The sequence below is a fragment of the Gorilla gorilla genome, chromosome 5 (assembly GCF_029281585.2).
Source record: "Gorilla gorilla gorilla isolate KB3781 chromosome 5, NHGRI_mGorGor1-v2.1_pri, whole genome shotgun sequence".
Classification (NCBI taxonomy): Eukaryota; Metazoa; Chordata; class Mammalia; order Primates; family Hominidae; genus Gorilla; species Gorilla gorilla.
Genome location: NC_073229.2, coordinates 155,093,869 through 155,109,800, shown reverse-complemented (window position 1 = coordinate 155,109,800; position 15,932 = coordinate 155,093,869). Strand labels below are relative to the sequence as shown.

General features: G+C 37.4%; 1 protein-coding gene across 50 annotated transcripts in view; it reads left to right on the top strand.

The window, feature by feature from the left end:
• Window positions 1–15,932, top strand: part of EPB41L2 (erythrocyte membrane protein band 4.1 like 2) — a 231,988-nt gene that overhangs the window by 157,389 nt on the left and 58,667 nt on the right. For all 50 annotated transcript variants that reach the window (XM_063707865.1, XM_055391682.1, XM_031011901.3 and 47 more), the window contains exons 6-11: window positions 1,432–1,507; window positions 4,794–5,012; window positions 6,392–6,479; window positions 10,860–11,012; window positions 11,532–11,629; window positions 15,528–15,700. In XM_063707865.1, the coding sequence (XP_063563935.1) occupies window positions 1,432–1,507; window positions 4,794–5,012; window positions 6,392–6,479; window positions 10,860–11,012; window positions 11,532–11,629; window positions 15,528–15,700 (807 nt within the window). The remainder of the gene's footprint in view (window positions 1–1,431; window positions 1,508–4,793; window positions 5,013–6,391; window positions 6,480–10,859; window positions 11,013–11,531; window positions 11,630–15,527; window positions 15,701–15,932) is intronic.

Here is a 15,932-nt window from a genome sequence, read left to right as displayed (position 1 = left end):
CAGCAGGATTGACTTCATTGGTTGAATCAGTGGTGCATTGAGCCAAAATCCAGCAAGAATGCATTTGTATACAACAGTAGCCATTTAATAAATATTTGAGTGAGTGAAAAGGTAGTGTGCTGATGGTAAGACAAAGGACAAAATGCCACACTGAACAAGAGAATGGGATTCAAGGAATTTTTCTTCAGGTTCATAAATTAAACATCTCGTAAGGTCTTTAAATATGTATAGAATGGAATAACTTGGCTGGGCGTGGTGGTTCATGCCTGTAATCCCAACACTTTGAGAGGCTGAGGTGGGGAGATTGCTTAAGCCCAGGGATTCGAGACGAGCCTGGCAACATAGGGAGACCCCGTCTCTGAAAGAGTAAAAAATAAGTTAGCCGGACATCATAGCACATGCCTGTGGTCCCAGCTACTTGGGAGGCTAGGATGGGAGGATCACTTAGGCCTGGGACGTTGAGGTTGCAGTGAGCCGTGATCATGCCACGGCACTGCAACCTGGGTGACAGAGTGAGACTCTGTCTCAGGAAAAAAAAAAAAAAAAAAAAGGAATAACATATATACACACACACACATTTTTTTAATTTAAAAATATTATGAACTTGAAGTCAAACTCTAAATTCAGACTAGTGGAATTATTTGGATTCCATTAGGAAAATAATACCTGCCCTTTCCCCCATAGTTTTACTTTTTTAAAGTTATCCTACACATGATCTATCAAAATAGCAGTTAAATTTTATGTATAAATAGCAGTGTTTTACCTTTTAACAAGCCATTTATGATATGGTTGCTTGACTTATTCATTCTTTATGGCACAATACAGCCAAGTGTATGTTATATACGAATATACTTACACCTACTCTACTAAAACCTGGGAAATAATTGTATTGTCCTAAAGTATCATGAAATTATACCATGCTTTCCCTTCTTGGGATCTCTTTTAACACCTTCTTCAAATAGCCCATTAATAATTTTTTGAATAGCTATTATCTCTTGATCATTACTCTCCTTCCCCACAACAATGTAGAAATCCTGAATTAAAAAAAAAAAAAAGGGTGGAGAATATTTGGCAACAGGAGATCCTGTGGTTAAATTGAATCTTATCTCAGAACTATTACATGGAGGTTATATTAAAATTTTTGTATAATAGATCACCATATAAAACACATGTTGAGGTACCAGTAAATGTTTATAAGAAAGAGAACCTATTACTCTTTAATGGTGGCTTATTTATGTAATTGATTTCTATTTTATTTTTTATTTCATTTTTATTTTATAAACAATTTTAATTTTATTTAAATAAAAAAATTCAGCACGCTGATTTATAGTTGGATTAGTCTGTACTGTTTGATCCTTGACCTTTAAATTTTATCACAATAGTCATTCTTCTGTTAATTGGGTGCATAACTGTGATATTTAATAATTACAGACCTTCCATGGCTATTCACTTTTAATGTGAAGTTTTATCCTCCTGATCCTTCTCAATTGACTGAAGATATCACCAGGTACTTTATATTTGCATTTTTAAATGAACCTTTCCTTACAGCTCTCATTTATTTTTGTGCCCTGGGAGCATAGTGGTAATTTCAGGATTGAAAACCAAAACAGTTTTTCTTAAGTTTTAGAAGTTTCCTTGAAAATGGGTACATCCAAATAGTTTGAAATGTTGCCAGTTTCAAAAATTTTATTCACTTTCTTTAATATCTTCATTTATATTCTAGTAATGAAAATTTTAAAAATGATACTGCTGACAACTTTGTTTTCTATGTTATACTTTTAAAAGTCACTAATATTTAATATTTGAGATTTTAATACCAAGGTCATTTTTATTGTATATAACTCGTGCTTATATACTAGTCTCATATTACAAAGATGATATGAGGTTAGCAAAATGAAATTATTTTAAAAGGCCAGTTGAACTGGTAATTTCTTTCTCTCTTCTCCCTCCAGAACCAAACAAGGTAGGATTTCTTACGTAGAGTCAATAGCTAGTTCCTTTCCAACTCCTTGGAGATTGTGTGAGCTATAAGAACATACACTTGAATTGCAAAGAAAGGATTCTCTTTAGGAGCAAGAGAATATTTATTGATTCTGAGTACTTGAATGGCAACCAAGAAACATTGTGAATCAACAAGTACCTTGAAATCTTAGCCCAGTTAGACTGGGTACCAGAAACATTGTGAATCAATCAACAAGTACCTTGAAACCTTAGCCTGATTACACTGGGTACCAGGGATAGCATTTCTTAGCTTTGGTGAGAGGAAGTATAAAGGGTTGATTTTTTTTTTTTTTAAAGGATGATTTTTATATACCATATTTTTAAAAGGTTACTTACATGGTCAAGTACAACTGTGTGCAGTGCATGACTTTTAGAAAACTAGAGGGGCTTAGCAAAAGAGTCTGCTTGTCTTTAATTCCTGTATCTTTGATGCTTTCTGCTGGGCCAGTTTTGTTGTCAGACATCAAGTTGTGGAGGTGGTTAAGAGTGCATAATATCCATGTGAAATAGCAAGGATGGAAATTTCTTTCCAATATTGGGTACATAGCAGGCCGGCCTTTTTTTTTTTTTTTTTAACTACTTGTTGCTGAATATGAATGCACTAATTAAGCTCTGAATGAATTAGCTTCACCTAGTAAATAATAAATAGTAGCTTTTGTAACTGCACAGTGAGCTACTTAGAGCATAAAACCTGACCGAATGGCATGTGTAGGATGCAGAGCTTCACTGCAGGAGTGCCTCTGAACAATGCATGTAACTGGGGCTTTGTGACCCAACACTCTGTACATGCACTCCTCCTGGCAGTAATTTGTTTGGGAAATGATAATCCTTTGGTGATTGCAAGTTTGTAGCATCAGTACTTTGGTTTTCCATATAAATGGAACTTGAACAGTCTCCCTATCTAGTGGGAGGAACAATATAGTCTGCTCAGCTAACTAAAGGTCTCAGTGGTGCAGCCTGAGACCAGCCACCTGCCTGTACTTGTGGCCTGGAAGCTTAAATGTCATGATCGAAATCTTCACCATGACTTGAGTGAGCATTTAGAAGGTGGGGTAGGCTTCTGAGAAGGGCAAGAACACTATTTCGAATAATGTTTGAAGAATGCTTCATAGTGCTGTGTGAAGGTACAGTTGGGTAATTCAGGAGGCTCATGCCATTTTTTGTTTGAAGTTTTTAGGGTTTAGACTTAGGCTTTGAAAACAGAGGAAAGGACCAATGTGAAAAGCAGAGACAATAGTATAAAAGGAAGCAACAAGATGGAATCTTTGTGTTTAGGTTCTAAAACTTCCATAAAATGTGGAGAACCATCACTGTTGTTGATTAGAGAATTTGAGGATAACCTGGACCCATGGTTGAAAATTCAGTTTTCTGAAGTATGTACTGTTAATGCTTATGTTTTTCTACGGGTCAAGGAAACATATAATCCTCCTTAAAAGGAGATCTGCAAGGCATAAAATACTCAAAATACTGTAGTGATAGCGAGAAGACTTTCAGTCTCTCAATTACCGAGCACTTGTCATGTGGCAAGCCCTCCAGTAACTGTGGGACTATAGTGATGATAAACAGAGTCCCTGCCCTGCCTGATGATGTATTTGGGTGGTAATCCAGGTTCTGAACTGACCTGGCCCCATGTGCTGGGTTGTGCTCTCTGACCCAGTAACAACAAGGCCTGGACCAGAGGCCAGCACTCCCCATTTGATTGTGTAGGGTAGAGAGCAGGAAGAGGATTGGGCCCTAAAACCCAGGCCAGGCAAGTGTCCACAGGACTAGGATGGCCAGCTGCCAGTATGAATGCCAGTCTCTAAAAGGTCTTAAAGAATGAGGACTCTGCTGTTGATTTGGGAGGATCCATGGTGACCATAGCAAGTGGTGAAGTTAGAGAGTAGAAATCACATTTTAAAATGTTACCAAGAGGAATTGATAGTGGGGCTTAAAAGGGGGGGGGGCAACCCACAGGGTATATATCACGTGTTTCTGTATTTTATTTCATGGAAAACGGAAATTCTTTTATAACCGTAGTGAGCCACATGGAACATTGAATGAGAAACATTATAGCCACTAATTATTATAGCTACTAGTTATTGATTCTTAAGCATGTGCCAGATATTTTATTTATATTATCTAATGTTCATGCTCATCTTCAAAGGGAGGTAGAGTTCTTAGCGTCTTATAGGTGGGAAATTACCCTTAGGCAAGTAAATTAACTTGCTCAAGGTCATATAGAGTCAGGTCTTCCTGGCTTCAGAGCCCAGGCCTTTTCTACTAAACTGAGCTAGCCACTGCTTTAAATGGGGTAAGTGGACAAGTAAGGGCTTCAAAATAGAGATTTACCAATAACTGTTGTTAAAGGTGTTTCTGGAAAAGAAGAAATGTCAAGATGATAAAGGGTGGGTGACCTTAGCTTTTCTTACAAATGATTAAGACTAGTTTTTTTTTTAATCTATTAATCCTTACATCTTTTGAGGGGCATGCTAATTTTTATTACAGTTTGAAATCCAAGGAGACAGTTTAAGTGATTGAAATTTTTACTTCAGTTATAAAACTCTTATATATACACACACACACATATAAATTAGCCTTCTGGACTCAGTTTCTATAAATAAGCCACAAGTTTAGAAGCCCAAGGAACAAGTTGAGGCTTTTTATTAGAGAAGATGATTTTTGCTGTTTATATGAAGAGTGCCTATATAGTATATTTGTTTTCAAAGGGGTACTAGCTTTTAAGGACTGTGAGTGCTCCAATCTCACCTAATGGTTCTCCCCTGACCCCTTTCTCCCTCTGCTCCTCACAGATACTTCTTGTGCCTTCAGCTCCGGCAGGACATTGCCTCTGGCCGCCTGCCCTGCTCTTTTGTGACTCATGCTCTCCTGGGATCCTACACCCTGCAGGCTGAACTTGGTGACTATGACCCAGAAGAACATGGCAGCATCGACCTCAGTGAATTCCAGTTTGCCCCTACTCAGACTAAGGAGCTGGAAGAGAAGGTGGCAGAGCTGCACAAAACCCACAGGTCTGTTGCCTTGCTTACTGGAGAGAATGGCCATGGTAGATTTAAATAGCTTCTCTTGTAGCACTTACTAGACATTTGAGCACGATTTACAGGATTATCCAATTTTTCCTTTTGGAGTTTCACCTAGCACTAATCAAGGCAACGTGGAGCCCTTGAGGTATCCTTTCATTGTTTTTATAACTATCGTCTGAGAAACTATGCTTGTGAGACTGTATGTTTTCATGTATTGGAAAAATGTACTTTTCCCCATGACACCTTCTTCTCCCTATCCCCCTAACACATACACATTGGAGACAAACATGCCCACATACTTATTTGACATTTACTTTGTATTTCTTCTGCCTTATAATTGCCCTTATTACTATATGTGGTAAGAAAGCTAGGGAGATAAGGAGGCACTGGGATTTGAATTACCAGTGTAGGTGGTGATGGACGTAGGAATAGTAACTGAAATGTACAGGTGATTCCATTGGAAGATGACCCGTTGGTTTAGCTAAGATTACTTACATTACATTAATACCATATTACGCTTCTAGAACATTTATGTGTGTGAAAAGAAAATGGACTTTTTACACAAATTTTTATAACGCTAGCTACAAAATGATAATTTGTTCTATATTGCAAAATTACAGTTTTATTAAATATTTACTAAAGTGATCTGAAAGGAACTTTCAAAAATTAGGTTTTTAAACAGGCCACATTCATTGATTTTTCTTTAAAAAAACAATACGGTATTTGACTCTAAATGTTTTCTTATTAATTTACTTAAATTCTACTCAATAGACATTTGTTGTATAATTCTGATATGAAATATCAGGTACTGACATGCCATGGGGAATGTGAAAATTAATGGGACATGATCTTGCTCTTTAGGAGCTTAAAGTTTAGTTGGGTATATAGATAGGAATGGAAATAATTTTAGTATGGACAATGTGATTTGTGTTACCTATCATAGGTATAAAATCAAATACAAGTAATTTCAATCTTTGTTATGATCAACTCTAGTGAAATAAAATGAAGGAGTAACAATGTGTTTATCACAGAAAGATGAGATCACTATTTTTTTTTCTCCAGTACTTATGTTGTACTCTATTGCTGGGGCTTTTTTCCTCAGTGAAAATAATCAAAACAACTTTTTAAGATAAAATGGGTAAGAGTGGAGGTATACCTCCATGCAGTTTAGCAGGTTTAGATTGTAGGATCTTAAGGGAAAGATGTTAGAGGTTGAGAGTTGTTTTCTTACCATTTCCTACTTTTCTGCAAACTTGGCTGGGTAACTTTCTCTCCTCCAAACCCTCTGAGCGCAGACACTTCTCCCATTCTGACTACATTTGCTCTGCATCCATTAATAAGATAATACTGTTTCTTTTGATTCTCAGGGGCTTATCGCCAGCACAAGCTGATTCCCAGTTCTTAGAAAATGCAAAGAGGCTTTCCATGTATGGTGTTGACCTACATCATGCCAAGGTACTGTAAATGTAACGGGGAGTAGCATTGTAGTAGTCTGTTGACTGAGGTTTTGAGAGGGCTCCAGTTTCAGGATAGCACAGCTTATTTTTGGGAAAAGGATATTTGCTTTCAATTGAGGGTCTCTGGAATATTTCCTTGGTGACTAATTATGGGGTGTTAGGTTGTGGGAGGTACCATGTATTCTGTCTCTACCACTTGTTTTCCCAGTCTTTTTAATTAATGCCCTTTCATAGGTACTTACTATGACACACCTTGTCAGCCTTTTTTTTTTCACTGCTTATCCTGGTTTATTCTGCATTGCAGCTTCTGCTAGGCCAAGTGCTGTGTCTGTCCCAGTTCCCTCTCCCACCTCTGTCTTGGGAGAGGAGAGAAGACCTTAGCAACCATAAAAGGGCAAAAGTAGCATGGGACCACTTTCCAAAAAGCTTCTGTGTGATGAAGGAGCCCTAAAGTTGGTCTTTTCCCTGTAGGAGTGTTTTGTACTTTGTGAAAGATAACGTAGGCGGGCCCAGGCTCTGGGTGATAAAGCACCTTCAGTCTAATTTGAAAGATGGTAAAAGAGTGGGACAGTGGGGACATGGGAAGCCAGTCATAATCCTGAACACCGTAATCCCAAAAGATCAAAATCTCAAAAATATAATGCTCGAAAAAATAATTTTAAAAGTTATTTAAAAGACATTTATTTACGTTTTTAAGGGGGGATTTGAGAAACATAAAACACAACAGAACTTCATAGGCCACTTTACACGATAAATTAGGCAGTAGTAACATACATTTTTTTTGCAAGCATAAACGTTCCGGTATACTAACGAGAGTCACAGGGTATGAGTTATGAATAGACAAATCCTGTTCATAAAGAAATAAGTCAAAAAGTGAAATGTGTAAGCGCACATCGCTATAGTTGGTTGCCAGTAACAATATCACTTACATCATGGTTCTAGTTTAGATGATTATGTAGTGGGGAGAGTCGAGGAGAATGACAAGCAAGGTGAAATATGAATTTGGTTTTAAAAAATATGTCCAGAGTCTCAACATTTCCTTATGGTAGCCTGCTTTTAAAAGACCCTGCCAATCTGTAGATGTTGTTTAGAAGCCCAGATTATATGATTTGAGAAATCTCTAGGAAAGCTCCCCACACAATGATGTCTTTCCTCCCTAGGCCTCTGATTAATAATTCTTGCATTTGTGTTATTAATCATACTTCATATTTACAAAGCACTCTTTTTCTCCTCAGTGGCTTCCTTTATTTAAATATTTTTCTTTATTACAAAACTAATACATGTTCATCATAGAAAATAGAGGCAAACAGAAGAAAATAAAGATCACTTAAATCTTTTTATGCAGAAATAAGCACTCTTAATACATTTTTTCTTTTCTTTTTTTTTTTTTTTTTTTTAGATCCCTGGGCAGTTGAATTCACATGCCTTCTAAAAATGGGGTCATACTATGAGCATCATTTTTGTTAGTTTTTTTTTTTAACTTATTATTATAAGATTTTTCTGTCAGTAAGTAGTCTCTGGCAGCATCATTTTTAACCACTAGATGCTGTATGCCCTTAATTTTAAAAAGTACTTTCACACCATCTCATTTTTTACAAGCATACCATCTCATTTAAAGTTTGAATGTTTTTTAATTTTACAGCTACATAAAACAGTGCAGAGAATGACTTGTTTAAAGCCATGTATTGTTAAATGGTCTATCTGCCTGATACTGTCTGGTAAATCCTAGTAGGAGGTGAAACAGATTGTCTTAACACTCCAGTGTTTTTCAGATCATTTTCTATGTAATGGGGACAGGCTAGGTTAGCCAAGAAACAGAAATAGGGAGGAAGGAAAAAATAAGTTTGAGACCAAAAAGAGCTCCCAAACCTCTCCTCCTCTAGACCCTGCCATTCTTACCACATGTAAATCTTGCATCTCTACTTTGTTGATTGTTAGTTAGAAACCAATTCTTAAATGGCAATGCCGTATGTAAGGTTTCAGGATTCTTGTTTTTAATGTTATCTCTTAGAAAAGTAAGAAATTGTAGACTCTGTTCTAAGTATAATACTCTTTCTTGCTGTGTAGTTAGGAGCAGAACACTAAAAAAATTCAAGATAACCTTCATTCTGTTTATCATCTGATAGACTCCTTAGATAATATTTGAAAAGCAAGATATTTGTGGCTTATTGAAAAGAATATATGTGGCAGTTTAAAAGAACTTTTCATATTTCATGTCGTTTAAAGTTTTGTGTCTTTATTTTTCATTGCCTTAAAATCAGATTTTTTTTTTTAATTAGAAGAGTTTGTAATGTCATATTCATGTTAGGATGAGTTGGAGAGTGTTAAATAAAAGGAATCTCAACAAAGGTGCAGAGAAACCATAAGAGAAGCGGGACACCCGTGGTAGCCCCAGGCTAGTATCTGCAGCTATCCTAATCTCTCTAGGTCTGTCTGAAGGAGGGAGGGCGGAGTGGTTTCCAAAACTCCCAAGGAGAGATATGTGTGGAGAGGGCCGTCTTGTGGGGAGCCATTGTCAGAGGGATATAGTCAGCCTGAGGTGACCACGTAGGGAGGGAATCTGGGTATTAAACACCCTGACCTCCCTTTCCTTTCTCTCCTGATCCTTTGTGAGAACTCCCTTTATACTGAACTCATTTGAAAGCCAGCCATCTCCATGCATTGCCCCATGCATTGCTCCATGGAGCAGTGAGCAATGCAGAGAAGGTGCTCCTTTCCATTAGTTTATTTTTCTGATTTTGATACCATGTGGCATAACTTACATGTGAAGGATCAAGGCCTGCCTTTTCCTCTTTCACTTCCTACCCTTCATCTGTCGTTTCTATTCACACAAATACGGGTAATTCTAAAATAATTACATAGAACAACAAAAATCAACTGATTTACTTGAATCTGCGTTGTGTCTATTTTTAAGTCAGATAAAATAGCTTCCTTGTCCTGTCCAAAGATTGCTTCAGACTAGAGATGGCTCATTCAATGTTTCAAATGCGGGTTGCCTCCCCACTTGTGGTAAGAACATGCCGTCTCGGGCAATCTTCTGCCTTGCTCCCCGTGGCCATGGGCAGTGATGGTTTTGGCAAACACACCATGGGGTCTGGTGCCAAGTTGCTTGGGCACCTGTGCCTGATTCACCCCAGCTTTTTAGTCTATTCCTAGAGAGAGTTGTGGCTGCCAAGATAAGGGTGAGTAAAGCAATTGATTGGATTTTTTAAAATGGCTCAAGTTGGTCTAATGTAATTTTATTTGTATATATGAATTACTCAAGTGTCACAGCAGAGAAAGCAACTGGCATCAATTAGCTAATACTATACTTTTATTTATAAAAAACTGATTTAAATGGTATCAAAATGTTCTGAGTAATAAGATAGACAAAATGTCCTTTTATTAAATTGGGAGTTAGACTAAATATGGGGTTTGTTGCAGCATTTTTTGTGAGAATTTGTTTGGTATTGTTTGTGATTTCTGAAAATGTGAATATCTTTGAGCGGTAGTCTTCAATTTTACATATGTTGAATGAGAGCCAGCTCTCCTCTTGGAGATAAACAATAATTTATATGTTTTGAATACATGCATCTTAGATCTTCACTACTTGAAATGTGAGGAGACAGGTTTTCACTTTCGTCTGTAAATTTGTTTGGTTTTTAAAACATAATTTAGGCCTGTGATTATTCTAGATTGTCATCGATTCCAGATTAAAGCTCTAGGGAAAGAAAACTATTAATAACTTCAAGAATAGTCTGCAGTCCTTTGAAACGTGCCAGCCAAAGGAATGCCTAATGAGAACTGGATGTCAGCATTTTAAGTTAATGAAAAACTGCTTGAAAGAATTCAGAGATTTCAGCACTGTCAGCCTGGAATAGAAATTATCTGCAAGGGATTGGTGTTTTGCAAAATATTGGCATAATTTTAAGAGCAATTAGCTAGGGTAATCCATCTGAGGTAAATGCACCTAAAGGAAAATGGTTGAACACATCTTAGGGTAGGCCAACAGACTGTCCCTGAGGCTGGACTAGCCTACGGGAAAAGCTCATTTTATTTCCCGTATCTTCAGGATCTGTAGTTCTGCTTCCTTTCTTCTCTGTTAGCTCCTACAGTGGAGCTTGAGAACATATGCATTACGCCTTTTGAAGGACACTGTGTCTTATGGTCACGTTGCCATAACTCTTCGGCAAATCACACCTGATCCCTGAAGATGAATAAATTTAACGTGTATGTGTGTGCGCCATAGTTTTCATTAACGTGCGTACTTGTCACTAAACTTTAAATACAAACCTGTTAAACTGTCATTCCTGATCATAATTTGAGGGAGCTAATTAGCTTCTTGATTTGTATAACTTTCACAGCTCTTAACCATGGTTAATTGGGTTATGCTTGGCAGGACTCAGAAGGTGTGGACATCAAGCTGGGCGTGTGTGCTAATGGACTTCTCATTTACAAAGACAGACTGAGAATCAATCGTTTTGCTTGGCCGAAAATCTTAAAAATTTCCTATAAACGCAGTAACTTCTACATTAAAGTCAGACCAGCAGAGGTAAGCAAAGACATTTCTAATCAGTTGTTGTTAGTCGGCCTGTTTACGACCATGAATTTAAAAATTCTTTTCTATTAATTCTAAAATTTTAAGAAAATAAACTATTTATTCTTCCATTGTAAAAGGTCAGGGTTCTTAATGGTGAAATTGCAGTATATATACGTCTGGTCTGTTTTTAAAAAAAGCAACCATCACGCTTTTTACAAAAAAGAAAATGTGATAAGGTGTGGGCTCGTTTTTTCTTGTTGAATCGATTAAGTTGTGATCATTAGGAAAGCAATAAGATGAGTTTTAGTGAACATTGAAGGATAGTTGGTTTATGTGAGCCGTTGTTACTTGCTTTTTGTAGAAAATAGTATTGCAGTCTATGAAATTCATCTTTATATGATTATATTAGATATGCAATATTTACCTTTTTTGAGAAGAATAATTGCTTCTAACAGAAGCATCTGAATCCATGCTTTTCAGTAACTTCTAGTCAGTTCTTAAGGAAATATGCTGATTTGTGATTTATTCCAGCTGGAACAGTTTGAGAGTACCATTGGATTCAAACTGCCAAACCACCGGGCAGCGAAAAGACTATGGAAAGTGTGCGTGGAGCATCATACTTTCTACAGGTAATTTTAGGAAAACAGCTCGGAAGCCGGGCATGATCGCACACGCCTGTAATTCCACTGACTCAGGAGGCAGAGGTGGGAGGATTGCTTGACCCCAGGAGTTTGAGACCAGCCTGGGGAACATACTGAGACTCCATCTCTCTTTTTTTCTAAGAAAGAAAGAAAACAGCTTGGTATTGCTTTTAGTAACCTCTGTGAATTAGGAGGTGGTAGTGGTGGGGAATGTGGCAGATGCATTAACCCACTGTCTTTGAACTCTTTTCTCCCCTCCTTGCCTCATCTCCTTTGTCTGCAGTCCCTCCCAGGTCCATTTCTGTCCATGCATTGTCATTTAGAACTGAGCTGCCCCTGCAGCTGTCTAGAGCTCCACTTTCTGACTCTAACCACCTTTCCTTCCACCACAGCCACACTGCCTCATGCCTGCTACCATTCTTCTTTCCACTATCCCTCCTCTTAGGTTTCACTTCGATATTCTCATCAGCTGCCTCCTGACTTAACTTCTTTCCCAAGCCAACTTGAACCCTATGGTCTGACTGCTTTGTCAGGAACGTTATGACCCCCTCAAACTACTCTCCTCTTTGCACATTTACCTTCTCTGTCTGCTAGTCCTGGATTAGTCCTGTGTCCTGACCTTACCAGTTTTGGACCTGTGCTGTCCAAGTGCTACCTTAAAAATAGTACAACTATTGTGACACATGCAGTTACTCTATATAACAAAAAATAGCACAACTCTATGGATTAGTGCTATTACAGATAAATAATTTCCAGCATGAGCTGGATCCTCAGTGCTGCTAGGCAAGCAATTTGTCTTTTGACTTCCTTTGCCACTCCAAATGCTCATTGTCCTCGTGAGTCCCTAGGCACCCTTGCTTCCTCTTCTGATGCCCTCCACTGTGTGGGTCACTGAAAGAAGAAGCTGTGCATGAGTGTTCTTGGTTTCATGCACCTTCCCTTCTTCCCTTTTGCCTTTAATGAAGCATCGCTCCTCTCTCCTCCCATTCATTCTTTCCCCCTTCTCCTGTCTCAAGGAGGAGATAATCATTCCTCTGCTTTGATCCCTCATTTTGTGCCTCTTAAATTATCCTGCTTTGTAAATTATTTGTTCTCTAGTGGGTACCTTTAGGTTCTTTGGCCAATAAATATGTCCACATCTTGCTCTTTAAAAAATATGTCCACATCTTGCTCTTTAAAAAACAACAACAAATATGTATATATGGTTATATAAGATTTTATATATAAAATCTTTGATCATCTAACCATCTTTAGCTTGTATCTTGTCTCTTTTTATACTTTTCTTCAAGGACATGTTTTTTACATGTAGTTTGCTTATCTTTGTTTTCTCTGTTTCCTCAGTTTTCTCTCACTGCAGTTTAGCTAGCTGTGTATCTAGATCCTTCATCTTTAAGGTTTTTGCTCTGGACTTATGGTCTAATACTGTTCTACCAAATACAAGCTGTGTCACCGTGATACCAACCTCTCTGCTTCACTTCCATCATCCATATATGATAGTAATACTAGTATCTACCTCATAGGATTGTTTTGAAAATTAAATGAGATAACACACATGAAACAACTTAGAACCATTTCTGGCATATCATAAAATTTATCTTCACCATTATCATTATTCTTAGTTTGGTATCACAGTTCGCTATTTTTAATGTGAATTATCAGCTGGCACACATCATTCTTTCTTGACGTTAAATTGACTAATATCTATTTTTCAAGACTAATATGTTAATTTTTGAGGAGAAATATAACTCATAAAATATACTTGAATCCCTCAAGTTACACTGATCATATAAATCTTTGAAAACTTTATAATTTTTCTTGGTAGCCATAACAAATTTCTCCTCCAGACAACATGAGCCAGCTCAGGTAAAGCTAGTAGATGACATTTATGACACAGGTCCAAGCTGGGCAGACAACAGCTTTCCCTGTCACATAATGATAAAAAAAAAAAAAAAAAGCAATAATCTGTTTAGAAATGGCAAGTGCTAGCATTCATTGAACACTTATTAGAGTCAGACACAGAATTGATTGCTTTATATCGTGGTAGTCTATTTCTCGCCCTAGGCAAGACAACTGATGCTTAGAGATCGGTGCCTGTGGAGGAGCACAGCAGCCAGGCATCTCAGCAGAGATGGGGACCGGGCTCCCTGATTCTGAGACCTGTATTCCTCACCTCTGTGCTGTCCTCTTCTTGTATTCTTGTAGCAGGAGTTTCCGAGATGCATTAGCTGTGCAAAGCCTCAGGCCTCTTCATTTTTGCTAATGTACCATGGACTCCAGTTTAAAAGTAGACCAATTTGCTCCTGCAAACTTTTGATATAATGGTTAACAAAAGCAGTTTTAAATTTTTAAACCTTGCATAACGTTGCTTACAAAGCTATATAAAAGAATATATCTAACACAAAGGGCCAGTCATACTTTGTCTATAGATTGCTTTGAATCAGGTCAGTGGAATTTATTCTGTTTCAGTTTATCACAAAAGGTACAAATGATTTCTTTAGAAAATTACGGTGGCTTGCAGATTGAAGCCATTAATCTGTAAACAGATCTATTAATTGATAGCCAATCAGCTAGATTGATACTAGTGGAATAAGAATGTAGTAATAAAACTGATACGGCCGGGCACAGTGGCTCATGCCTGTAATCCCAGCACATTGGGAGGCTGAGGCGGGTGGATCACAAGGTCAGGAGTTTGAGACCAGCCTGACCTGGTGAAACCGTGTCTCTACTTAAAAAAATACAAAAATTAGCTGGGCGTGGTGGCATGTACCTTTGTAATCCCAGCTACTCAGGAGGCTGAGGCAGGAGAATCACTCGGACCCGGGAGGTGGAGGTTGCAGTGAGCCGAGATTGCAACACTGCACTCTAGCCTAGGTGACAGAGCGAGACTCCTTCTCAAAAAATTAAATAAGTAAGTAAATAAATAAATAAATAAATAAATAAATAAATAAAGCTGACACCCTTGCTTGGAGCATTTAATAGAGCCTGTCACCATTCTGAGTGTTGTACAGGGATTCTTTTTTTCTTTATTGCAGAAGGTGATTTCTAAAAAAATTGTACAGAAGGTCTAGAAATACTTGAAATGATAGTGTTCTTTAAGAAATCACTCTTCCATAGTAAATGATAGGAAAAGTTTCGGTGGAATTCTTCATGTTTTTGAGTTGTCAACAAAAGTCTTCCTATTTAATAAATTAAGAGCTCTGAGATTATGTTTCTGTTAAGATATTTGTCAACTTTTGATCAAAGAGAGCAAAATAATTTCAGTTGAACTCCCAAAAAGATTGGCCCATTTGCTAAAAACATGCTTTTGTATAAGCCTAGAAATATTTGACATCAAGAAAGTTTGATTTCATTCTTTATGAACCCAGGGATTAAGCAGTAGAATTGTGCTGGCAAGAAGGGGTGTTAGCCATCTCTACAGATCCACTGTGTGGCATGTTCTTCATGGGAAAGAATCACTTAATGGAACAGATTCCTGAGTTAGATGTTTTCTCCCCAGGAGAAATAGGCATAAATATTAAGAATTACTAATGGTAATGGATTGTTACTTGGCGCTTATAGCTAGAAGCAAAAATTCAGACGTGTTTATATAAATGATTTAAGCTAATACAAATAAATAACCTTTGATATACTGAGAACAGCTGTTTCTTTGCTTAGGTGGAGAAGAACATTATTCATGAATACATGAATGTGGATTTACTCATCACCATCATAAAGCTGTGTGTGTAGGAGGGTTTATAAATAATGTTCTTTAGAAAGTTTAGTTTTTGAGTAATCATACTTAAAATGAGATATGAAAGTACATAGCTTTAAAGTTTTTTAAAAAAAATTCCGTAAAGTCTAATTTTGCTTCCCCTTTCTCTCTCTCTTTTTTTTTTTCCTCCTATAGGCTTGTTTCTCCAGAGCAGCCACCAAAAGCCAAGTTCCTGACCTTGGGGTCCAAATTTCGCTATAGTGGCCGCACCCAAGCACAGACCCGCCAGGCCAGCACCCTCATTGATAGGCCAGCACCACACTTTGAGCGCACTTCTAGTAAACGGGTCTCCAGGAGTCTAGATGGAGGTAAACACATTTATGATAATTTTGATTTTCATTCATCTGTCTCTAATCCCATGAGGTCAGAAAATGTTAATCCAGTTAATAAAGCCACCAGAAATACCCTACAGGGATAACCATTTTTTTCCCAAGTAAATAAAATGCTATTACTTACACCTACAAGAGAATAATTTTATTGTGTTTTAGAGTTGTTACTCTTTTTTGAAGCTGTCATACTTTTTTCTTTTTTTTTGTTTTA